This window comes from Callorhinus ursinus, unplaced genomic scaffold, assembly GCF_003265705.2.
Source record: "Callorhinus ursinus isolate GAN/ISIS: 27379988/994484 unplaced genomic scaffold, GSC_fseal_2.0 scaffold84, whole genome shotgun sequence".
In the NCBI taxonomy this organism is placed as follows: Eukaryota; Metazoa; Chordata; class Mammalia; order Carnivora; family Otariidae; genus Callorhinus; species Callorhinus ursinus.
The window spans coordinates 3,493,016-3,518,586 of NW_027397146.1; the positions used below are offsets into that span (position 1 = coordinate 3,493,016).

The 25,571-nt window shown below is 43.0% G+C and overlaps 1 protein-coding gene across 1 annotated transcript in view; it reads right to left on the reverse strand.

Moving 5' to 3' along the window:
- The window catches only part of MECP2 (methyl-CpG binding protein 2), a 54,067-nt gene extending 28,766 nt beyond the window's left edge, over positions 1 to 25,301 (reverse strand). Inside the window, exon 1 of the mRNA XM_025862924.2 lies at positions 25,159 to 25,301. Coding sequence (XP_025718709.1) covers positions 25,159 to 25,220 — 62 coding nt within the window. The 5' untranslated portion in view covers positions 25,221 to 25,301. The remainder of the gene's footprint in view (positions 1 to 25,158) is intronic.
- Positions 25,302 to 25,571: the final 270 nt, after the last annotated feature.

The window sequence follows — 25,571 nt, forward strand, 5'->3', positions numbered from 1 at the left end:
ATGGGTGCTGTGTGAAGACCACTCAGGACAAGATAAACATTTCATTAAGTCTACCATGAGAGCTCCGTTAGCTAAAATACTGTGGTCGTGCTACACAAAATAAAACTGAATGGCCACTGTCCCTCTGCTTATAGCCTGGATTCCACTGAAAACAAGTTCTGTGGGGACTCCTGGCTTTCCCTGGGCCCTTCTGCCCTGGTGATGGACAGGCTTCTATAGTGGGTTCAATGGTGGCCACAAAAAGGTTCATACATGCCTTAATCCCTGGACCCTTGAATGTGACCTTATCTGGGAAAAGAGTCTTTGCAGATGTGGTTAAGTGAAAGATCTGAAGACGAGCTGCTCCTGGATTAGGGTGAGAAGCCAAGTGCAGATGGAAGCACCAGTGGCAGTGATGTGACCACAAGCCAAGGAGCATCTAGGACTGCCAGGCAGCTGCCAGCCACTGGAAGAGGCAGGAAGGATCCTCCACTAGAGCCTCTGGAAGGAGCGGGGCCTTGTGACACCTAAATTTTGCACCTCTGGCCTCCAGCACTGTGTGAGCTCTAATTTTTACAAGACTACGGAACCTTAACCAAGGATCCATGTGACTTCGGGACACCTGGGTGGCTCAGTTGGTGAAGTGTCTGCCTTCGGCTCAGGTCATGATTCCAGGGTGCTGGGATCGAGCCCCATATTGGGCTCCTTGCTCAGTGGGGAGCCTGCTTCTCCCTCTGCCTGCCACTCCCCCTGCTTGTGCTCTCCCTCCCTCTGACAAACAAGTAAGAAAAAGACTCTCTGCAACACCACTGCCCTCAACCCCACTCTCACTCCTCTGGTCCTCATCAAAGCATAACTTCTCAGAGTTGTCTATACCTGGTCTCTACTTCCTCACCTCCGACTCACTCCAATCTGCCTTCTGTCCCCATCACCTCTGATGAAGTTCACCACGTTACAGCTAGGTCCCTGCTTAAAATCCTTCATTAGACAATAACAAACTATATACATGCATTTGCTACCTAGCCCTTCAAACCTTGAAGAAACAAAGTACAGATGTATAAAGAGGAAGAAACCTCCAACAAAGATGACAGCAGGAGGGGACTTCTGAACAGATATATTTCACAAATTTCTAGACACTAGAAGTAGGAGGAATACGTTGACTAATGGAACAGAGCAGAATGTACCACAAAGGAGATGGGAGCCCGTGTGCTGGTTAGAACCCCAAAGAGGATCTCAGAGTAGACCGGGGACAAGCAGTGCCCCTCAAACTCTCATACACATGGGGGGCTTGCAGAGCATCAGATTGTGATCCAGGAGGTTGGGGCAAGGCACTTCCAGAAAACTCCCATGTGAGGCTAATGATACTGGGGCTGGTCAGTGGAGCACCCTTTCAGTGGCAAGGTGCCACTTTCTCCCATGGGCAAGAAACCAAGGGGTCTTTTCTAAATCCAGGAAGGGCTGGAACTTTCCCTTCCTCCCAGCAAGGCTCCGGGTATGGCTGACAGCAGCCCAGGTGAATCCCATCTCTATCTGGCCTCTGAGGGTCCATGGCATGAGGGCTGACTCCTATCTGCTTACCCTGCAAAGCCAACTCTGGTTAACCTGCCCTGCCCCCTAGAGAACTCCTACTCCAAATCCCTCTTCGGGGAGAGACCCTACAGGAATGGGGGACTCCACCAGAGCAGAGGCAGTGTGCCAGCTACCCAGGCCTCTTGTTCCCAACCTGAACGGCTCTCCAGGGCTAGGGGAAGAGATCCAGCAACAAGGAAGAGAGACCAATTCTGTCCCTAGAGGAAATATAATATTCTGGGAAACATTCTAGAAGACAATATAGCTATAAAACCAGAACAGAAGTGTCCACAAACAAGAAAGAAACAGACAATAAAAGAGTTCAGAGATTAAAAACAGATTAGCTACAAATACAAAACAACAGTGTGGCATTGTTTACAATAGGAAAAGGCTGAAAAGGATCCAAATGTCCATCCATAGAGAGCTGCTCAACTAAAGCAGAGTTCATCTATACAACGGAGTCTATGCAGCAGGAACAAAAAGAATGAGGAAGAGAAAACTCCATACTGCCATAAAAAAGGAGGAAATCTACAATGATAGGGAACGATCTCCAGGACAGACCAAGTGAAAACGTGTAACATATCCATCATGCTAACTTTCTATGTAAGAAGAAGGAGAAATAAGAATACATGTCTACTGGCCTATCTTTGTAAGAGGAAACACTAGAAGGATGAGCAAAAAACTAATAAAATCATCACCTATAAGGGAACCAAAGGGGGTAGAAACAGAAATGTGACTTCTGAGTATACATTTCTTATATAGGGTTGGCTTAAAAAATTTCAAGTATATTATACTAGATTCAACAGACATCATCTTGCATTTCAATGTTGCTTACATGTATATAAAGTGTGGGCCTATAAGCCATTAATATGAAGAAGCACTATTACAATCGTAACTTATTACTCTACAATCATAACTAAACAAGATTCAGTGAAGTAGCAATTCCCCATATTAAATTAGGCTTGACTTTTGAACCATTAAATACTTTACATATTCCAAAAATAGAGAAAAAAAGCAAACAATGCTGAAAATAAAACTAGCTGTATATCCAATCAATAACATAACCACACAGAAAAGAACTACTCCAAGTGACTTTTCCCCAACATATTATAAAGAACAAATTCAAACATACAGAACAACTGAGCAAACTGCACAAAGAACATCCCCACATTCTCATCACCTAGACTCTGCTGCTGTTGACATCATTCATTTATCCAGCAATCCATCTTATTTTTGGTGCATTTCAAAGTTTGCACACCAGTATACCCAAATACTTTGGCATGCATATCATTAACTAGAGTTGAAAACTCATTATTTTTTTTAGGTAAAATTTACCTCTAGTGAAATGACAAATCTTTTAAGTGTATCATTTGATGAGTTCTGTCAAGTGCCTGCATCTGTATAAGCGAAACCTCTTTTAAGACAGAAAACATCACTATGGCCACAGAAAAGTTCCCTGGTACCATTTCTCATTCAGTCATACTCAACATCCTTATCAACATTTGGTATTGCCAATTTTCAGTTTTGGCCACTCTGGTGGGTGTGTAGTTGTACTTCACTGTGGTTTTAATTTGCATTTCTCTGATGGGTAATGTTAAGCATGTTCTCGTGGTCATCATTCAGATGCCTTCCTTTGTCAAGTATCTATTAAAATCTTTTCCCCTCTTTATTACTGAACTGTGAGTTCTTTATAATTCTAAATACAAGTCCTTTGTCAAATATATGATTTCTATTTTCTCTATGACTTGTCTCAACTATTTTCTCAGTGATTTGTCTTTTCATTTTCTTAACGGTATCCTTTGAAGAGCAAAAGTTTTAAATTTTAAATTTTTCTTCATGTATTTTGCAGCTTTGTAATTAGGCACATACATATTTGTGACTGTTAATGTCTTCCTGATAAACTGACCCTTTTCTCATTACGAAGTATGTCTCTTTATCTCTGGTAATATCCTTTGTTTTGAAGTCTCCTTTTTTTTTAATATTAATATTGCTACTCCAGCTTTCCTATGCTTACTGTTTGCACAGTATACCTTTTCCCATCCTTTTATTTTCAACCTAGTGGTGTCTTTATATTAAAACTGCTTCTCTTATAGACAACATATAGCTGGGCTTTGATTTATTTTTTTAAAGTAAGCTGCTCACCCAGCACGGAGCCCAACACAGGACTTGAACTCATGACCCTGAGATCAAGACCTGAGTTGAGATCAAGAGTCAGATGCTTTTAACCGATGAACCATCCAGACACCCCGGGCCTTGTTTTTTAATCCAGCCCACAATCTCCGCCGTTTAACCAAAATATCTAGTCCATTTTCATTTAACGTAATTATCTATACGAGTGGATTTAGGGCTACTGATTCGTGCTTTCATTACGAGCATATTTTCTTTTATGTCTTTGAGTATAGTTAAAACAGCTGCTTTAAAATCCTTCTCTGCTAATCCCAACACTTGGGTCATCCTGGGGTAGGTTGCCATTGATTGCCTTTTCTCTTGAACAGGGGTTGGCTAAGTATGACCAGCAGGCCCAATGTGACCCTCTGCCTATCTTTGTAAATAAAATTCTGTTGGAATGCAATCATGCCTATTCATTTATGTACTGTCTATGGCTGCTTTCACACTACAACAGCAGAGTTGTATAGTTGTGACAGAGACTATATGGCCAGGAAAGCCTAAAACAGTTACTACATACAGAAAAAAAATTTGCTTATCCCTGCTCCTGAGTAAGGGCCACATTTTCCTATTTTTCCAAATGTCTAGACATTGTGAATGATACACTGTCAAACTTTGGGTTCTGTTATGTTCCAATAAAGAGTATCGACTTATTTTAGCAGGAAGTCAACTTGGTAGAATTCAAACTCCAAACTCTTCCCTATGGTGGGCAGCATCTGAAATCTCTGTTCATTTCTTCTGTCTCAGCTGAAATTTAGCCAAGTTTATAAGAAGAATTTGTGCCCCCTGCCTGTGACTATCTGCTTTCCAGGATTTCTACTCTTGGTTTCCAGCTGCTGTGGTTGCTGTGAACTCTGTCCTGATTCTTCAACCACTGAGACTGCAGGATAGTAGTAGTATTAATATTATAATTTTGTAACTATTTTATGTACATTAGATAAAGCAAAGAAGTATGTAAATTAAGAATCTTCAGGGCGGGGCACCTGGGTGGTTCAGTCGGTTAAGCGTCGGCCTTCAGCTCAGGTCATGATCCCAGGGTCCCGGGATCAAGCCCTGAATTGGGCTCCCTGCTCGGCGGGAAGCCTGCTTCTCCCTCTGACCCTCCCCCTGCTTGTGTTCCCTCTCTCACTGTCTCTCTCTCTCTCTCTCTCTCTCTCTCTCTCTGTCAATTAAATAAATAAATAAAATCTTCATAAATAAATAAAAAATAAAAAAAGAATCCACATTTTCAGTGTAAGAAAAAGACATAAAAGAATAAAAGTTAAAGACAAGCCCTCAAATGTTAAATTTCCACAAAAACACACCATTATGTATACAAGTTTAAAATTTTTTTTCAGCATATTTTTTAGTTTTGTCCACTGAGAGAGCCTAGAAAGAATGTCACCCCAGTAAGAATGAATACATCTAGCACCCAAATCTTGGCTCCTAAATACCATTTTCCACTAAAAGGAATCAGAACTCTTGGAACCAGTTTTGGGGCAGGAAAAGCACACATGGAAAAAGCACACATGCTTTCTTGTGCCAGAAAGCAAAGAATCACTCAAAGACTAACTGATGAGAGTATGCCAAGAGGACATGGGTGCCAGCATGAAGGGACTCACACTGACCAAATCTGGAATACTTTGATTAAAAAAAATAGTGACTGTAGCTGAACTGTAAAACATTCCATAAATAAAAATCCATGAGTCCATACTTACATGAAAGAGAAGAGAAAACACAACAGCAGATAGTTTGCCATCATCTGGGCGTGACTATTACACCAACTCCTTACTCTGGGATTCAGTAATTAATTTAGTAGTTAAAGGCAAAGATTTAGTACTTATGCTGTTTTTTTTTAGGAGGAAATATAGATCCTCCTTATTTGATGAGGTAAAGTTCTTTACAGAAGAATGCCAATATTAAATGTAGAAGAGATGACAGAATTAGAAAATCCATCATTTTGTAACTCCCAATGAAATAATAGACTGAGGCAAGGATCACCAATGAATGCTAAAATCATCAGATGAATAGTTGTTGGGAAACAGAATCTCTGTGTCATGCCAAAGCATCATACCACATATTACTTATCAATTACAACAGGAAAACTGTGCATCTGCATCTGGAAAGATCTGGCAGTCATCTGCTTCTTCAACCAAATGGTAAAACATAGCATCAGGAACCGCAGGAAAACTATCCAGTATATGCCTGCTGATCTAATACAAAATAATCTTGGCCAAAATGGTTACCTAAACAAGCCCTCAAATCTTTTTTTTTTTAAGATTTTATTTATTTATTTGACAGAGAGAGAGACACACAGCGAGAGAGGGAACACAAGCAGAGGGAGTGGGAGAGGGAGGGAGAAGCAGGCTTCTTGCGGAGCGGGGAGCCTGATGCGGGGCTCGATCCCAGGACCCTGGGATCATGACCTGAGCCAAAGGCAGACGCTTAACGACTGAGCCACCCAGGCGCCCCAACAAGCCCTCAAATCTAACTTCTCATTTATAATTAATTATAAGGGATATACAAGAAAAGAGACACATGTAGAATGTGGGCCTTTTGTAAAACAGCTGGGCTGGTTGCTCCAAAAAGTCAATGTTGCAGGTGGACTGGAGGTGGGGAGGCTATTCTTCTTAAAAGAGAAAAAGGAAACGTACTCAAATGTAAGGTATAAATCTTCATTGCTTTCTAGTTCCCCTCTTCCCAAACAGCTGTAAGAATCATTTGGGAAAAATCAGGATTTAGAATGGCTGTCTGATGATAACATTAGAGAACTGTTAATGTTTTTAGATTGCTCAGGGCACTGTGTTATATTGGAAAATGTCCTTATTTTTAGGATATGTATGCTGAAGTACTTAGGGATGAAATGTCATGATGTCTGCGAATTCCTTGCAAATGGTCAGCAAAAACATATAAAAATGCACATCTCTAAATAGACCAAGCAAATATGTCAAAATGTTAACAATTGTTGAATCTAGGCAGTGGGCACACAGGCTTCACAGTAAGTAGAGAAAAAGATTTGGCTGAAATAAAGAATTTAACAGAAGGGATGGAAATAAAGTCTAGGAGATCTTCCAAAATTCAGAGTGAAAGAAAACAAAAGGAAAATATGAGAAGACTGAAACAGAGGACCAATATAAGAAGTCCAAAATTAAGCTGAAAGGAATCTCCATAAAAAGGAGAAAATGGAAAAATGAAACATATTTTTAAAAAAAGAGTTGACAATAGACAAAAGTATTCTGACTGAATGACCCCAGTATAATGAATGAAAAAGACACAACTCCAGACACATTCTCATGAAATTTCAAGACACCAAAGAAAAAGAAAAAAAAAATCCTAAAAATTTTCCAGGGAAGGAGAGAGAAAAGAAGTCCACCTACAAAAGAACAACAGACTGACATCAGATGTTTCTTCCATTAGTGACTTTGCACGCTAGAAGACAATGGAAGCAGTGCCCTCAAAGTTAGGAGGAAAAATGATTTTCAACTTGGAATCTTATGCTCAGTCAATAGAACCAACGAACAGAAGAAAAGCATTTCACACATGCAATGATTCAGAAGGCTGTCTGTTACAATGCTTTTGGCTGCAAGTAACAGAAAAGCCAAGTCAAACTGGCTTACACAGTAAGAAAATACATTCTCTCATATATAACTGGAAGCCCAGAGCTGGGGCAGGCCCCAGATTCCTCCTGTCCCTCTGCTCCCCCATCCTTGGTGAGGAAGTGCTGTCACTTCCTACTAAGTAAGACATAGTACGTCAATCCGAGGTTACACCAGAGCTGCCAACAGCATCTTCCTGATTTACATCCAGTGAGGGAAATATAGTCTACCCTGAACGTACCATCAAAGCCCTTCCCAGGGCGCCTGGGTAGCTCAGTCGGTTAAGCGACTGCCTTCGGCTCAGGTCATGATCCTGGAGTCCCGGGATCGAGTCCCGCATCAGGCTCCCTCCTCGGCGGGGAGTCTGCTTCTCCCTCGGACCCTCTTCCCTCTCGTGCTCTGTCTCTCATTCTCTCTCTCGCAAATAAATAAATAAAATCTTTTAAAGAAAAAAAAGCCCTGCCCTTCATTCTGAGTGGACCAACTGAGACCATAGGTCCAACCTTGATCAATAAGAGTTGCTAAGGGAATGCAATGTGTGGAATGACTTAAGGATCCTTGCTGGTGGTGGGAGTAAGGTAGAAAGGTGAATTATACCAGGGTTCTGTCAGGAATGGGTAAAGAGGGAATGGACATGAGTAAGCAACAAGAGTGTCCACTACAGTTTACACACCCTACCATGGTAAGTTATTTAAAGATGTATTCCAGAAAACAAGGAGTAAGCCATGTAAAAGACATGGCTTTTGGGAAACAGTGGCTCCAACCCAAGAGCTCAGTGAAGGAAAGATCCAGGTGGCAGCTGTGTACAACCTTAGAGAGCAAGTACTTGTCCAGATTGCAGGAGGGGAACAGAGAGCTCTGAGTGGAGTCTGTGAGAGGGGAAGGGGAGTTGATGACATAGAACTGCAAGAAAGAAACAGCATGGCTGAAAAGATTTTACAACAAGATCAGCGAATACTATTAAAGAAGAGCAAAAGGCAATCAGAAACAGTGGGAAGATCTGTACAAGAAAGCCAAAGTCCAAATATGAAGCAGGTTAAACTCTGGCAAGGATTTTAAGCAGGTGATGGAGTCTAAGAAAAGAGGATCCAATTTACCTTGCCTGGTCATTCTCCTTTGAGTGGTCTAGCAACTGTGACTCCAGACCTATAAAGAAGGAAATGTAATCCTAGCATCTGTGACTTGGCCTCAGGGTAAACAATATTTACATATGTGTAACAGTATCAATGTGTTGACAGGTTTTCAACTTTAGAATTAACTTATGACCACTTGGATGTGGTTGTAGGGCAGAACACAAATGTTGAGAATAGTAAGAATTGATATGGTCAAGTGTCGCTTTCAGGAGGTAAAAGTGGGGAAAAGGTGGGAGGAAAAGCAGGGTCATTAGTATCCTCACCTTAACAGAAGGGAAGTGCCATGTGGACTAAAGTTGATGGAACAGGAACCACTGAAGTTACAGAGAAAATGTGAATATGAGTCTCAACATGGGAGGTGATGTATGCTAAGTCATCCTCTTTCATTTCAGGGAGTTAACATAAGTCCCCAAAGTTGGTAAATGAAGAAAGATGTATAAGCATATGACTTAATTTTGAAGGTAACCATCAAAGAAACTGAAAGTAGAAACAGTTAAAAGCTGTCATATCTGGGTTGTGGAACAGGAAGAGGAAGGGGTAGGCTGTTGTTTTCACCATAACCTGTTTTGAGACAAGTTATATTGTTATCGAGTGGCTGTAATATTTTGATAAAAACTCAAACCCCAAACAACCTAACCCTTCAATAGTTTCCTACTGCCTCTGACATGAATATAAAAAATCCTGCACTGGGGCACTTGGGTAGCTAAGTTGGTTAAAGCAACTGACTCTTGATTTCCACTCAGGTCATGATCTCAGGGTTGTTGAGATCCAGCCCCGAGCTGGGCTCTGTGCTCAGCGCCGTGTGCTTGAGATTCTCTCCATCCCTCTGCCCCTCCCCCTGCACAAGCACACTCACTCGCTCTAAGATAAATAAAATCTTTAAAAAAAAATCCTGCACCTAGCCCATCAACCTGTCTCCCTGAATCACTGCCACCCACACCCAATTCTGCTCCAGCCACACAGGGCTTCCTTAAGTGCCTGAGACAGCTAAGCTCCCAGGCTGAGGGCCTTCACACATGCTCTTCTCCGTTAGGAAAGCCCTCCTCCACTCTGCATCTTGCCCACTTCTGTTCACCCCTCAATTCTCGGTTTCAATACTGCCTCCTTAGCACAGGTTTCCTTATCCCTCCCAAGTTGGACTGTTTCCCTATTACTCATGATCATGGTGAACACCCCTCTCCCCACCCCCACCCCCCAAGTCCTTCAGAGCACTTAACCTGCTGTAATTACATAATTACTTGTCTATTATTTAAAGTCTGTCTCTCCCGCCAAACTTAAGTTCCATGAGGAAAGGTACCAATTTGTCTCAGTCATCCTACAGCCTGCCTACTACAGTGCCTGAGGTACTGTAGACACCTAACTCCATCATGGAATGAATGGCTGGATGACAGCCTGATGAACCGTGGATCTTTCAGCATGGAGCAGCAAAGAATTCTGTACTTAAACTGAACTGTACTGGCCAGATGAAAAGTTACTAAATGTGGAACAATACCATCATTTAGAATTGAGTGTCACTATAACAAATAGTCCTATGAAATCAAGAGATGCAGGCACAGAGTGGAATCATCAGCACACAGCCATACCTGCCATTTGGCGCAATGAAAACACATAATCAATGGATATCTCAATTAAATCGAGGCACAGACCTCAATGAAATGTCAATGTACTCATCAAAAACGATGGTGTAAAGGGGTGACTGGATGGCTCAGTCAGTTGAGTGATGACTCTTAATTTTGGCTCAGGTCATGATCTCAGGATCATGAGATCAAGCCCCATGTCAGGCTCCACGCTGGACGTGGAGCCTGCTTAAGATTCTCTCTCTCGGGGTGCCTGGTGGCTCAGCTGGTTAAGTGTATGACTTTGGCTCAGGTCATGACCTCAGGGTTCTGGGATCAAGGCCTGCGTCGGGCTCCCCACTCAGTGGGGAGTCTGCTTCTCCCTTTCACTCTGCCCCTCCCCCTGCTTGTGCTTGCTCTTTCTCTCAAATACATTTTTTAAAAATCTTTAAAAAAAAGATTATCTCCCCCCCACTCACACACACGCACTCTCAAAAAAAAATATATAATGGTGTAAAGATATTAGCCAGATGTTATCTATCTGTAGGTGCCATGTTTATAGGCAATTCTTACTTTTCCTCTTTATTTTCTAAAAATTTTTTCCATTGAACAGATTATTATTTTTATAATTAGAAAATGCAGTTAAGGGACGCCTGGGTGGCTCAGTCAGTTAAGCACCAACTCTTGATTTTGGCTCAGGTCATGATCTCAGGGTCCTGGGATTGAGCCCCGCACCGGGCTCCGCACTCAGCAGGTAGTCTACTTCAAGATTCTCTCTCTCCCTCTGTGCCTCCCCCTGCTCTCTCTCTCTCTCCAATAAATAAATGAATCTTTAAAAAAAGAAAATGCAATTAAGTTATTTTTATCTTAGGGAAAGGTGGTGTTATCAATCTATTTTTACTGACATGGGTAGATATCCACAACCTACCGTTGAGGAAGGCAGGCAAGTTACAACAGCACATGTTGCATAATCCTATTTATTTAAAACAATATGTATGCACAAGAGTGCATAAGGAAGACTCTAGAAGAATGTTTAAATGCCAACAACAAAGGTGACTTTGACACTATTATTTACCAAGCATTTTATGTGATTATTAAGTATTCTTGGGGTGTCTGGCGGGCTCAGTTGGCGGAACATGTGACTCTTGATCTCAGGGTTGTGGATTTGAGCCCCACATTGGGTGTAGAGATTACTTGAAAATAAAAAAATCTTAAAAAGAAGTATTCTTAAACAGCTTTAGTTGCATTACACTTTGCACGGATTCTACAAAACACTAAATGGGTTAATAAAAATATTTGACAGAATAATTTGAAGTAAGCTTTAAATGTCATTTTGTCTCCATTTATTGCACTTGTGCTCTAGAGCTTTCTTTAGGCTCCTTCCCCACATACTGACTACTCAAGTGCTGACTGCTCCAATGTTTGTAGTTGCATGGTATAATGTACACAGGTGTTCTTAACCTTTTTCTGCCATGGACCCTTTGGGCTCTCTGGAACCTCCCCTCAGAAGAATGTTTTGAAATGCATAAAATTAAATGCATAGAAATTGACTAACAACATATGTTGACATGGGTGCAGAGTAATATGTGCTTCTTTAGGAAACCATTAAATAACTCGGTCAAATAACTACCCTAGGTTTGAAGCATGATGAGAAAAATGATGTTTCCAAAATATCTGTAACTGTAATGTGATAAGAAAGTATCTTTCATCTCTATTGGTGACAAAGTCACAGGTACTCCTAATACTACCATAGTCTGTGGCCCACATTTGTCACTGAAGGAAAACTGAATTTTCAGTGAGAGGTTAGTGAAAATCAAAATGAAGTATTTTTCCCATCCAAGGTCATGGAACCCATGGATTTTCAACCATGAGTCAGAACCCTTGGTCTAGGAAGATACACACCAAATAGCAACAGCCGTTTTCTCCACGTGGTGGAATTCCCAGAGTGATTTTCATATGCATTTTCTGAGTTTTATGCAATGATGCTTTACTTGTGTAATTTAAACAAACAGCTTAATACTACATTTTTGTTTGTCTTAAACAACCTGGAAGAGTAGCTAAGAAATTTTAGACAGTTGCTTATAAGCTACATTTTTTATAGGGTAACCTCTTAAAAGACTTTCAACTTTCCCTAACTCCGTAAGTATTATGACGACTTTAATCATTCCTATGTTCTTACACGCCTAGAAAAAAATTCACTAGAATTATTTATTCTGGAGTTAAGCGGAACAGAAAGACAAACTGTCACAACTGCAGATGTTTGTTTTTTTTTGCCAAGTGTAATTCCACAAACAGCTGAAAATATTAGAGCAAATTAGTACTTAATATGGACTGATACCTTCTGCTGTTTACAAAAACACAAAAAACAAACACACAGAAATTCATATTTTAAAAATATATTAAATATGTATAGACAAATTTAAAATATAACTTATCAAAGTAATGTCAAAACTTAAGTACCACTAGAAGTCCCAGAAAAAAACAAAATACTTTAATATTTTCAAAAATAATCCACATGTAGAAAGTCAGCTCGTGCTTAAAAGTGCTCAAGCTCGTGTTTTAGCAATGTGGAATGGTGCAAAGAAGATGGGAACAAAGGGAAATGTGCATATCTCAGAAGCCTTCTTTGCTTTCTTTCAAATCTAAAAATAAAACCTTTGGACTGCCCTATTAATAAATCTAGAAAATGGATGCCTTTTTTTGTAGAAAGCTTTCACAAACAAAGAAATAAAAATATCTTCTTGGTTAATAGGACCAAAGGATGTAAACATAAACCAGATGTCAATCCCCGTTTCTCTAAATTCCATTCTCCCTCTGGGCTCTGGTGGGGCTTCTGTTGTAAAGATGTTTCTACAGCACAAGGAGACATGTTGAATGAAGGTCTATACAGAGCAACACGGACCAAGCTCAAAAGCCAAATACTGAGCAAAAAGAATGAGTTGCAGAATGTTACACAGAGTAGGAAATCCTCCTGCATATTTGTAAAAACAGTTTTGAATGTTATATATTATTATGTGTAACAGAGCATAAAGCTTGCATGGAGAGTATCCCCTTTGGGGGACAGGCTACCTCAGGGAGGCAGGGCAAGCAAGTGCAACCACGGCCTGGGATTTCACTGGACCCGTCACAATGGAATTCCACAGGAGGAGGAGGATGTGAATAGGGCAAAATGCTAACATTTCTGAAGTCTGAGTAGAAAGCACCTGAGTAGCTAACATGTGAGCAGAGTGAAGAGGCTAGGGAGGAAGAGGGCCAGGAGGACTGCAGGAAGGCAAGACCTCAAAGGCAGAAGGGTCAGAATGGCCTAAGGGAGGGCAGAGAAGTAGGCATGCAGAGATGAGGCAAAGAGGGCTCTGATCCAACCTCCTGGGCCCAGGCTTGTGGGGATTACAGTGGTGCCATCCATGGTGGCTCATCAGGGTGGACCTGGTCCTTGACAAAAGAGAGCGAGCTTGCTTATGCACTGCTTCCTTCATCATGAAGATCTTGGTAAAAAATAAATAAATAAATAAAAATCAGAAGAACTAAGCTCTGAGTTTGGCACCAGAGTTGACTCTCACACCACCCAAACTCCTGCCTTCCTCTCAGTATTGAGTATCAATGAATGAAGTGTGTTGGAGAAGGGGAAGCCCTCTCCTTATGGGTCTCCTGGGGCAGAAGTGGAGGGAAGGAAGGTTCCATAAAGAGACCTGAAGTGGGAGCCCTGGGGACCTGATGGGTAGGTGGGAAGTCAGCTCAGGGCAGATGGCCTTCAGAGCAGTGCCGGATGGAAAGGGGACAGGATGAATGGCCAGAGCTCCTCACATTGCCTTCTGGGGCTCAGGAACATCTCAAAATGTGATGCAGCTTAGAAGGAAAGCAGAGCCTACGTGGCACAGCTGGTGTGGTGTGTCTGATTTCCTTCCAGCAGACTCTGCAAACAAAAATGCTCCTCGCCCTCAGGCCTGGCTTGCTGCACCTGTCTCATCTCTGAGACCCAGCCCACCAGTTCTCTCTTGTCTGAGCCTCTGAACATGCTGGTCTCTCCCCAACTCATACCGTCTCCTGGACTAGCTAATTGTTGCCTTATCGTTCAGGTTTTGGAGGTCACTTTTCAAAGAATTCTCTTCCTTGACCTCACTTCCAAGTCTAGGTGGGACCCCTCTAACACTTATGCGCTCCCTTAGTGGTCAGTATTCTTCCATCATAGCATTCAGCCCCCTGTAAAGTAACAGTCTGTTTGCCTATCTGTATCTTCCTTTAGATCAGAAGATAGCCGAGAGTAATCCATAGCATCTAGTACAGTAAATGACATAATATATGCTAAATTGGTATAGGGTAAAGTAATCAAGTATTGCTCTATAAAGAGTACAAGAATCAAAGAGAAATGAAGCAAGAGCAATCTGGTCCTGAATACTTCCAGGACATTCCTTATGCATATTACAATACAAATAAGTCCAGCAGCTTCAGGATACTTCAACTCTGAGTCCTAAGGAGCCACTGCAACTTAGTACCAAAATAAAAATGCTCCACTTTCTTCAAAATTCACAAATGAGAATTGGCTGAAGTTCCCCTTGTCAAATAAAGCATCGTGCCTCACAGGCTCTGCTCACATGAGGTCACATCTGATGAAAGGGAAGCTTCCGAAGTTTTGCTTTCTAGCGCTAACTGCTAAAAATTATTTCTTCCTAGCCTAACTAACGGCTCTCTAGTCTCTACAAATAGCACCACAGCCATATTTGTGTGTTCATCTACTCAAACGTAGTCTTTTCTTTAAAACTATGCAATTGGGGCGCCTGGGTGGCTCAGTTGGTTAAGCGACTGCCTTCGGCTCAGGTCATGATCCCGGGGTCCTGGGATCGAGTCCCACACTGGGCTCCCGGCTCAGCGGGGAACCTGCTTCTCTCTCTGACCCTCTCCCCTCTCATGCTGTTTCTCTCTCTCAAATAAATAAATAAAATCTTAAAAAAAAAATAAAATAAAACCATGCAATTGGGGCGACTGGGTGGCTCAGTCGTTAAGCGTCTGCCTTCGGCTCAGGTCATGATCCCAGGGTCCTGGGATCGACCCCCGCATCGGGCTCCCTGCTCAGCAGGAAGCCTGCTTCTCCCTCTGCCTCTCCCCCTGCTTGTGTTCCCTCTCTCGCTGTGTCTCTGTCAAATAAATAAAATATTTAAAAAATAAATAAAACTATGCAATTAACAGGACACCCCTGATTTAGCAATATCTCTTCAAGTTTAAAATGCATATACCCGGGTGCCTGGGTGGCTCAGTCGTTTAGCGTCTGCCTTCAGCTCAGGTCATGATCCCAGGGTCCTGGGATCGAGCCCCGCATCGGGCTCCCTGCTCAGCGGGAAGCCTGCTTCTCCCTCTCCCTCTGCCTGCCTCTCTGCCTACTTGTGCTCTCTATCTCTCTGTCAAATAAATAAAATCTTTAAAAATAAATAAATAAGTAAATAAATAAATAAAGTAAAATGCATATACCCTTGGACCCAGCAAGTCCCACATCTAGGAATTTCTTCTACAACCCTTAAAAAGAATGATATGGCTCTATAGAAACTGATATCAATCTCCAAGATACATTAACTAAAAACACACACTCACACTCGTTTGTGTGTACATGCCCACAAAATATATAAACACAATTATGAAATAGATAACAATATGAGGTATCTAGAATAGTCAATTTCATAGAAACAGAGAGGGTAGTTGCCAGGTGGGGGAGGGGGAATAGGGAGTTAGGGTTTAATGGGCGATGGTTTCAGTTTTGCAAGATGAGGATTCTGGAGACACATAATGGGGACGGTTGCACAAGAATGTACTTAATGTCACAGAAGTATACATTTAAAAATGGCTAAAATGCTAAATTTTATGTTATGTATATTTTACCACATTTAAAAAATTACACCCAGGCGCGCGCACACGCACACACACACAGATTAATAAGAAACTGATAATGATGGCTGCCTCCAGGGAGAAAAATGGATATTTGGGGACAGGGTGGCAAGGAGCTCTTTAACCATATAACCTCTTATACAACCTTTTTCATTCTGTACTATACACCCATTTTTAAAAATTCATTAAAAAAACCCCAGCCTTATACAAAAAGCTTTTTCCTTAATCATAAGTCATTTATATCCTTTCTCTAAATAAAAAATATTTTTTCAATCCAAATCAGGATTCCACTTCAGTTTTAAGGTTATTTATTAGATTTAAATGATGCAAGTTGCAAAAAATTACTTTTTCCCTAAGAATATATTCACCAAAAGCCTGCCTTTATTTTTATGAGCTATTATAGAAATGCTTCAAAATGATCACAGAAGAAAATTACCATTTTTATCAGTACACAACTTTTATTCCATCACAACCGAGCTAGCTGAATATAAAACTGTTTCAACAGCAAAAAGCCCTCATCATAATTCAAGACAAAAATCAACCCACAATTACATGAGTTAGGAAACAAACGATGCTTATGTTGCAGTCTACCCTAAGCTCTCACTTCTGTGTCAGAATCTAAAACACACACACACACACACACACACACACATGCACATGCACACACACCCTCTGGATTCCTCCTAGTTTATCCAAAACCTACTTTGTGAAGATCCTCTATTTTCTTGAGTCTTCTGGAATGAGCACTGTAGCTGTTGCCACTGTTACTCCAACTTCTGTGGCCCTGCCCCAAGTCAAGGAGAAAGCAGCACTTGCAGGGCCCCACATTGCCCCCTGCCTTGAATCAGGGGCTCAAGTACTTGTCGGGTGAATGAATAAATGATTATATGCTGACCAGCTTGCCATCAAGTCTCACAAAGAAAAACTTCAGAAAAAAAAAAAAAGTAAGAGATGCTTTGCTTACTTGAAGTCAATATATGATAAAGGTGAAGACCAGATGACTGAATCACCGAATGGCTATGACACAACTGGCTAAGTGGGCTCTAGAACGCATCCCTACCCAAAGTTCAATACAAAAACAAGCATTTTTATAACCATAGGAAAAACATAGGACAACTTACCTATAAGATTCTTTTGTATATATCAATATAGTACATCAAGTTTTTTTAAGAAGAAAAATATATAGACGAATACTGACATGTTCTTAAGGTAGGAAAAGACTTTCTAAGTATAAAAGCAAAAGAAAAAAATCCTAACAGAAATTTTATACATCAGGGGCGCCTGGGTGGCTCAGTCAGTTAAGCATCTACCTTCAGCTCAGGTCATGATCCCAGGGTCCTGGGATCGAGTCCTGCATCAGGCTCCCTTCTAAGTGGGGAGTCTGCTTCTCCCTCTGCCCCTCCCCCTGCTTGTACTCTCTTTCTCTCTCTCTCTCTCTCTCTCTCTCTCTCGCAAAAATAAATAAATAAAATCTCCCAAAAAAATTTTTATACATCAAAAAAGACAAGCAGAATCAAAAGATATACGACAAGGTAGGAAAAATATTTGCATGATGACAAAGAGTATCCTTAATACAAGTTCTTACAAATCAATTTAAAAACAAATATCCTGATGGAAGAATGAATGCAGAACACCAATAGGCAAGCAATTCACAAAGACCAAATGCAACTGGCTGATGATTACTGAGGTTCAGCCTCAGTAATAACCCAAGGAGCACAAATTTAAAAGATGGGCATCCAATTCTGGGAGGGTCTGGGAAGTGGCACTTTCTCAGACTGTCATGGGAACTAAGACAGCCATTTTGGAAGGTGATGTGGTGGTACCCATCAGCAATTCCAAGTCTAGGCAGCTGTTCTTCAAAAAGACTGGCACATGAGGAAGTTCAATCCAGTACCATCTCTAATAGAGAACCACTGGGAAAGCCAATAGGGGGACAATGCATGACAGTTTAAGTCAGCACCAGATCACACTGCCATTTAATGGAAATGAGGCAGAGAGAAACATATCACAAGGACAGATGTAGAATATGTATAATATCATCCTCATTTTGTTAAAAACACAAAATGTGCATATTTGTATAGCCTGAGAAGATTCAGAAGGATCTACATTAATAGTGGTTACTCTAGGTAGTGAGCATGGAGAGTAATGGGGAGCTTTCATCTTTTTACGTGCTATACTTTAAAATGGTTTGTTTTCTATAAAAGCATGCATTATTTTTATAGTTTCTTAAAAAAGGAAAAGAAGAAAAATAATAAGATATCAAACACTTATCTAGTAAAGACAGGTTCTGTCCTTGGAGAATTCCCTTCAAAGTTTCTTGAAGCTCAAATGGCTGTCTTTTCCACTCATAAGTAATAAGACATTTTTTTAAAATCTCTCTTCCTTTCTACATTTCTTAGAAGAAACTATATAGAGTGACCACTGCCTGTTTTATAAAATCCATTCATAATCTGAGAAAAAGACTATTAAAAACATAAACCACCCCCAGGCCTAACATCTACCAGAAGAAACCCATTCACTGCCCATATTACATTTAGTCCACACAGTTTCTGAGACAATGCACAAAGCACCAGCCACACAACTCCCACCAGCATAAATACGTGGTGTACAAAGAACGTCCTGTCAGCAGGGCCCAGAGTACACCCCACAGCAATAAAGGAGAAATGACAATTTGAGTCACAGGATCAGGACTGGAACCAAATTTGGGACTTGGAGGCAGTGCAATGCTCTTCACTTCCTTCCACACCTTCTATTCTCCTTTACCCAAACCCTGCCCCTTCCAAAGTCCCCTACTAGGCTATGTTATGGATGTCCACAAAGCTTTAGACTGAGGTGTCAGAAACCAGCAGAGAGACACAACAAAGTGCTACCTGGGGGTCTCAGCTGCAATCACAATGGCAGCATATGTATAAACTCACATTTTTTCTTAGGAAAAGGAATGGAAAAATTCAATTAGTATGTTCTGCCTTACCACATGGAATGTTTGAAATCCAGGTGTCAAAACATCAAATGTGGAGTGACCACTGATTTTAAAAAAGCTTGAGATATTGAGCCTGACAGTTGAGAAATTAAGGAACCACTCATTTTTACAAAATTAAAATCCACAAAATGGCACCAAAGTAGCCAAAAGTGTGGCTTATAGAGCACCTGAGTGTCAGACCTCATATGGCTTGGATCCTCAGCTTTTCAAAAGGCATTCATTCTGCTCTAGAGTCTCAAGAGCCAGACCTATGTCCGGGTGCTCTCTTTAGTTCCGGGGAAGGAGAGTAGCAAGCACAGCCATTAGCCATGCTCTGCTGTTCTGAGACAGCTTTCAGGAAGCCATCCTTCTAGGGGACCACACACCAGTTCCCATATCTGAAAATGTTTTACCACTGCTCACTAACATTGACCAGGAAGTCATTTACCCAAAACCAAAGCAAACAAAGCACCATGCTGAAGACCGCTAGGCAACAGCAGCAGTGGCAGGTGAAGAGCTCAGTCAAAGCGCTCTCTCAGCTCAGCTGACCTGCTTCAAGGTGAACTGAAGTTGCAGATCACCAGTTCCGGCTCTAATCTGACTCCCGCCCCCAGATCACGCTGTGGCTACCAAGTAACCCTACCCAAACTGACCTTTCAGGGCTCAGGGAAGTGACTTTTTTTTATTATATGGCACAGTTTGGCACAGTTATATCTTTAGTCTTTGGGGTACTTTTATACTGTCCAAGAGTAGTACATCTTGTTTTTTTTTCCTTTTTTTTTTTTTTTAAAAACAGATGGCCAAACCAGGACATATACTAAAAAAAAAAAAAGGAAGGTTACTTACCTGAGCCCTAACATTCCAGCTACCATGGAATCCTGTTGGAGCTGGTCTACAGAAGCAAGATGTATTCTGGGGAGTCACATGTCACATCAAAGCAGGAACTGGTGAGTCTGTATTTTTATGGAGCCTAAAACAAAGAAAATCGTAAGTTGAAAGCCCCCATTGTGCTGCACGACCTTTTTCCCAGGGCTATTTGGGACATTTTGAAGATAAACATATAGACAAAGTACTATGCTATTTCCCAGCTTACCTACTAGAAACAAGGATAAACCGCAAATTACTAGCACGTAACACACAGTACTAAAATAAAGATTCATGTGTGTTAGAATCGACACTATCACAAGTCTTGTCACCTCTGAGGGACACTTTGGCACTATAAAGCATACTGTTAGTGGTGATCCCTGGTAAGTATTTCTCGCACTATGTCATACAGAAATACTCAGGGAGAGAAAACATGTTCAAGAGAACATGCAGCATCAAAATGTCATCCCAAAAAGAACACGTGAAATCCAGAGGCAAAGTCGGCCTTCTTTTTCAAGCAGCTGAATTTGAAATGAGCTGTTGTTAACATCACTTAAAGGAGCTTTAACCCTGAGAGAGAGGGGGAAAAAAAAAGCAGCACCAACAGAAACCAAAAGCCCTGGGAGATCCAAAGCCCTCCTCCAATATATGCAAGTCTGTTTCAGAGCAATCACTTTTAAGCCTCTCAGATCAGTTAAATCACAATGTTCAACAATCTAAGTTATTAGTTTGATAGTTTCTCTTCTGCTTTTGAATACATTCAAAAGAAGACTTTTGTCATTACATTTTTCATCAAGATAACATCATTTCCTTGTTAAAACCTACACTGCCCCATATTAGCTAATCTCTGGTTAGCTTGCTGGCCGAAGAGCAGCACTTTCACCTTTAGACTAAAAAAGCCTAGAGTATACAACTTAGAGACTGTTCACACAAACAATTACTCATGTAATTAAACCCAGAGGAAGGGCAACACCAACCAAGTCTTTTACAGCTGGTCTATAACTACCAGGATGGTACCTAGAATTATCTATTGAGGTACAGTAAGGCCTTACAATTCCCTGAAACAGTCAAGTCATAGAATGCTTTGAAATCCAGAAGTCAAGGTAACAGTATTACTGTTAGCTATATAATAAAAATCAAACCGGTATCCTGGCTGGGAGGCCCTGGCAAAGCTACAACTCACAGCCACGGTTTGTTTTTTACTTGTAAACTGAGGGAGCTGGACTAAGGGTTCCTTCCAGCTCTGAAATTTTAAGATCTTTGATTAACTCAAGATTTCACGGAAAAAAGAGCAAGCAAATGAAAGCAGTTAAGTGAAAACCCAATAAAACAGTAATTTGCAGCTCCATATATATGATGCCCCCAGCTCCTAGGCAAGGAAGACAAGTGAACCCTTCCTAAGGCTTGCTCTGGAGAGTTCAGACATCTGCAGGAACTGCTAAACAGCCATGGTGAGGACACCTTCATATGCCAGCAGACCCAACATAAGTATGCCCTGAAGAAGTTCTAAAGGTCAAGGCTTTATTCTTCAGTAGAATGGCCACACACACCCCCTCTGATTTGGGAATGGGGATGCCCTGCCTGCCACCAAATTCCCACTCCCACTCAGTTCCCCGCAACAGCATACCTACCATCAAAAATGGCAGAACCAAGTATTTAAGTAATGGCATGCAAATCAAGATTTCAGTAGGAAAAGGTTCCTTGCAAGAGAAAGGCAAAAGAGAACAGAGAAAGGTAGAAGAGCATAACTTTGTGTAACTGAAGCCCAAGGAAGAAGAACCCATTCACATCTGTCCTACTGGAAACGAGGTAAAGGCACAGTAGTCACAGTGGTGACAACAGCAATCTGACTGGAGAAGGCTGGTACAGAAGAATTGAGGACAAGGTCCTTCCGTTGAAGCAGAAATAATGCTCTACCCAAGAAAAAAGATCGTGTCTACCAGCCACATGAGGCTGGTCTGCATGCATGTCACCACAGCAGAGGGTGGTGAAAACAAGCAGGTGTCCTGCCGCACTCCCTGGAACTCGCCACCAGTCTAGGACTGTGTTTCCCCCACCCCTCCACCCACATGCACTTAAAAAACTACAGTTGATCCTTGAACAACACAGGTTTGAACTGTTCGGGTCCACTTATATGCAGATTTTTTTCAGTATAGTACTGTAAATATATTTTCTCTTCCTCATGATTTTCTTAACGTCTTTACTGTGTTTAAGAATACCATATACACTACACATAACATACAAAATATGCATTAATCGACTGTTTAACTTAATAATAAGGCTTCTGGTCAACAGTAGGCTATTAGTAGTTAAATTTTGGGGGGGGAGTCAAAAGTTATACGTGGATTTTCAATTGCACGGGGGTGAGAGGTCGCGGCCCCCAATCCCTGCATCGTTCAAAGGTCAACTATAGTTACTACAAATGTCAAACATTTTCTGGGATTCTCTCCTCCTCATAGATAACTCAGGCAGCCTGGCAACAAACTGCCCTTAGCCAATTAAAAGATTTCCACTGATATCACCTCTATAAACGATCAGGACACATCATTTATCATGCAAACAGTCCCAAGGCAGGTACATTAGTGGTGGAAACTGGATTGGAGTAAGGAACTAACAATTTTGCTTCTGCTCTTCTCTATTTCAAGGTTAAAGAAACAAGCTTCTCATTCAATGCCCACATAGGGGACGGAGTATTCGGGTGGGGGCAACATCATATTGGACTTATCTAGCCAAACTCCACAGTTTCTTTTTGTCAAACTCCACAGTTTGCCTCTCCACCCACTCTAGCTTTGGCCACACAGAGGCAGGGTAAACGGGAAACAATGACTCTGGTTAGAAATTGCAAATAAAATGTAAAATTGTATTCTAACCCTCCCAATACATAAACAGCAAAAAAGTCGAGGAGTGTTTCACTGCATCATGCTCTGTCAGGTGAAATAAAGACCTGGTACTGTAGGTTTAAAGCATTCCAGGCACATTTGTAACAAGAAACAGGATAGTGTGATAGCCCGTAATAGCAAGAAAGCCATAGGTTTCTTCAAGCTGTTAGAACGTACTGACTTCAGATGCCACCAGGCACTTTTCAGAGAAAACTGTATTCTGGAAGCTGCCTGTGCTGTTTAAAAGGCTAGAGGTGGGGCGCCTGGGTGGCTCAGTCGTTAAGCATCTGCCTTCGGCTCAGGTCGTGATCCCAGGGTCCTGGGATCGAGCCGGGCATCAGGCTCCCTGCTCGGCGGGAAGCCTGCTTCTCCCTCTCCCACTCCCCCTGCTTGTGTTCCCTCTCAGGCTGTGTCTCTCTCTGTCAAATAAATAAATAAAATCTTTAAAAATATATAAAATAAAAGGCTAGAGGTATGATGAACAGCTAACTGGAGGGGCACCCAAGGAGGTAAATGCATTGCCAATGATGCAAAACAAAGCAGAGTCCTCATCCTGTCAGGTCATAAGCTGAGATGCACAAACCTTGGAATCTTTGTCAAGTGAGGCTTGTGCGTCTGTGTGTGTGGATAGGAATGTACCTCAGTCATCTGCCACCAAGCTGACATGCCACATATGGGTATCTGTGGCAACTTATTTAACCAACTGTACTCTACTAGATTGACTGCGTCCCTTAAGGTTCTCCTGTGTCTGGGTTAGAAAATAAAAGCAAGTGTTTCCCGGGCTTCCTGACTGGGATTTGAAACAGAAGTCATAAAAAGCCCATAAATAAGCCTATTCCCTAAGTCCCTGGTGGAAATTCCTAAAAGACCAAAGAAACCTAGACACCGTTTTATTTTTTTTAAATAAGGATCCAGCATATTTCAAAAGACCCAAGAGGTCAGCTTAATCTTGTTAACTGAAATCGCTGAAATCCAGATGAAAATTCTGGCCATGAAACACGAATTTCTTTTCAAGTAATAATTGCCTATTAACAACACTGAATTTTACTACCACGGCACAAATAAGCTTCATTTTTCTGGTATAACAAAACACCTAAAACTTGTCAGAGTCTTGCAAAGTCTAAGCCACTTGGCGTCACGCGCTGCTAGATTTGCTTCCACCATCACCAACCACCCCCCTGAATTCGATCCTACCGTCTCACAATTTGGGGTACTAATCCCACACAACAGAGACACAACGTGTGAATGGCTCTGCAGAGTCCATTCCTGTTCCTGGAAAAAGAACCAGAAGCACACATCTGCCTGACCATGAGTCAGGAATATCACTTTTGTGGTGGAGCCCATTTCTGCTGTGACCAATCCACAACGAACACACTCACAACACAGGCGACCACCACAGAGGTAGGTATTCCAGAGCAAGCCTTCCCAACCTCTGGTCCACTTAAGCAAGGTCATTAACGGTCTCCTCTGTGAAAGCAATTTTTTTAGACTCTTTACGATGACATTAAGTCTTCAGGGCAAAACCACAGAAACATTGCCACACCACGTAAAAGTCACCTGAGTTTCAGTTTGGGTAATTCAGTTATAACCAAACTAAAAAGAAAATAAACTTTCAGGGGCAATTGACAGGAACCACAGCGATGCGATGAACTTGGCCCATCTGGTGATGATGATCTTGAGCAGGGCGCGCTCCAGAACTATAGGAGCCGGTTACATACTATGTCCCACTCCACTTATGTAACTAGAAGATCTCCGGCGAAGGGGGGCGGGGAGGATGGGAGGGCGCTCACATTCTGAGGCCACGGAACCCCCCAAAGACCCTGGAGGAGCACTCCCACCGAAGAGCCTCTGGCGCTCCCGGACACACAGTCCCCTACCTAAGGTTCATGATGGGAACTATAACCGCCTCTTTATGAGTTGTGGGACCAGGAACACAATGTCTAGTCCCTTTTGTGGGTGGACAATAATTCCCACCTACTTGTTCCTGCTAGAGGGGAAAAGAGATGGTGGACCGACTCGCTCGCAGTGGGGGCAGAAAGTCATGGAATGGGCGAGAAGGAGGGGGAGGCAAAGCCTGGAGATGGGGGTGAGAGCACAGGAGCCCTTGTGGCGCACTCTCCCGACGGGAGGCGGACTGCGCACGCGCGCCAGTGGGGGGGCCGAGTAACGGCAGAGGGGGCGCGCGAGGGAGGGAGAGGGGAGAGCGCGATCCAGGGAGAGGCCGGGGCGGCGGGCGCGCGACGACGCCGCGGGCCCGAAGCCCCGAGAAGGGCACGACGCGCGCGCAGCCCCGACAGGCAAAACCCCGGCGACAGGGGCGCCCGCGGGGCCGGGGGCCGGGATGCGCGCCGGAGGCGGGAGGGAGGGGGGCGTCAGGCGAAGTCGGCCCTGGGAGACCGCGCCGAGGACGGTCACCGCGAGTGCGGGTGACGGGCCGAGGGGGGAGCCGTCACCGGCGGCGGCGGGAGGGGGAGGGTAGAGAGGAGGGACGCCATCCGCCAGCCGTGTCGCCCGACCCCGCGGGCCCCTCCCGCGCCACGTCCCGCCCCTACCCTCCGCCCCCCGGCAAGGGTCCCCGCCCGCGGCCGCGGCGGTCCCACTCACAGTCTCTCCTCCTCGCCTCCTCCTCCTCCTCCGCTCGGCGCGGCAGCGGCGGCGGCGGCCATTTTCCGGACGGCTTTTACCACAGCCCTCTCTCTGAGAGGAGGGAGCGCGCGCGCCGCCGACGCCGGGACCCCGCACGGCCGACGTCGCGCCCCGCCCTCCCGGCCGGCTTGCGCGCTGCTGCACCTGCGCGCCCGCGCCCCGCCCCCGGCACCGCCGCGAGCCCTCCTGCCATTGGGTGCGACGACCAGGGTGGGGCGGGGTCTCGGTGACGATGCTACCAATTGGCTGGAGTTTGTGTCCATTCCGGCTAGGGAAAAGGGGGTGGAAACTCTGTCCAGCTCCCGATTGGTTGCCTTCGACCGTCATTTGGGGAAAAGAGGCGGCTAGGGCGCGGAGGGGCTGGTTTAGTG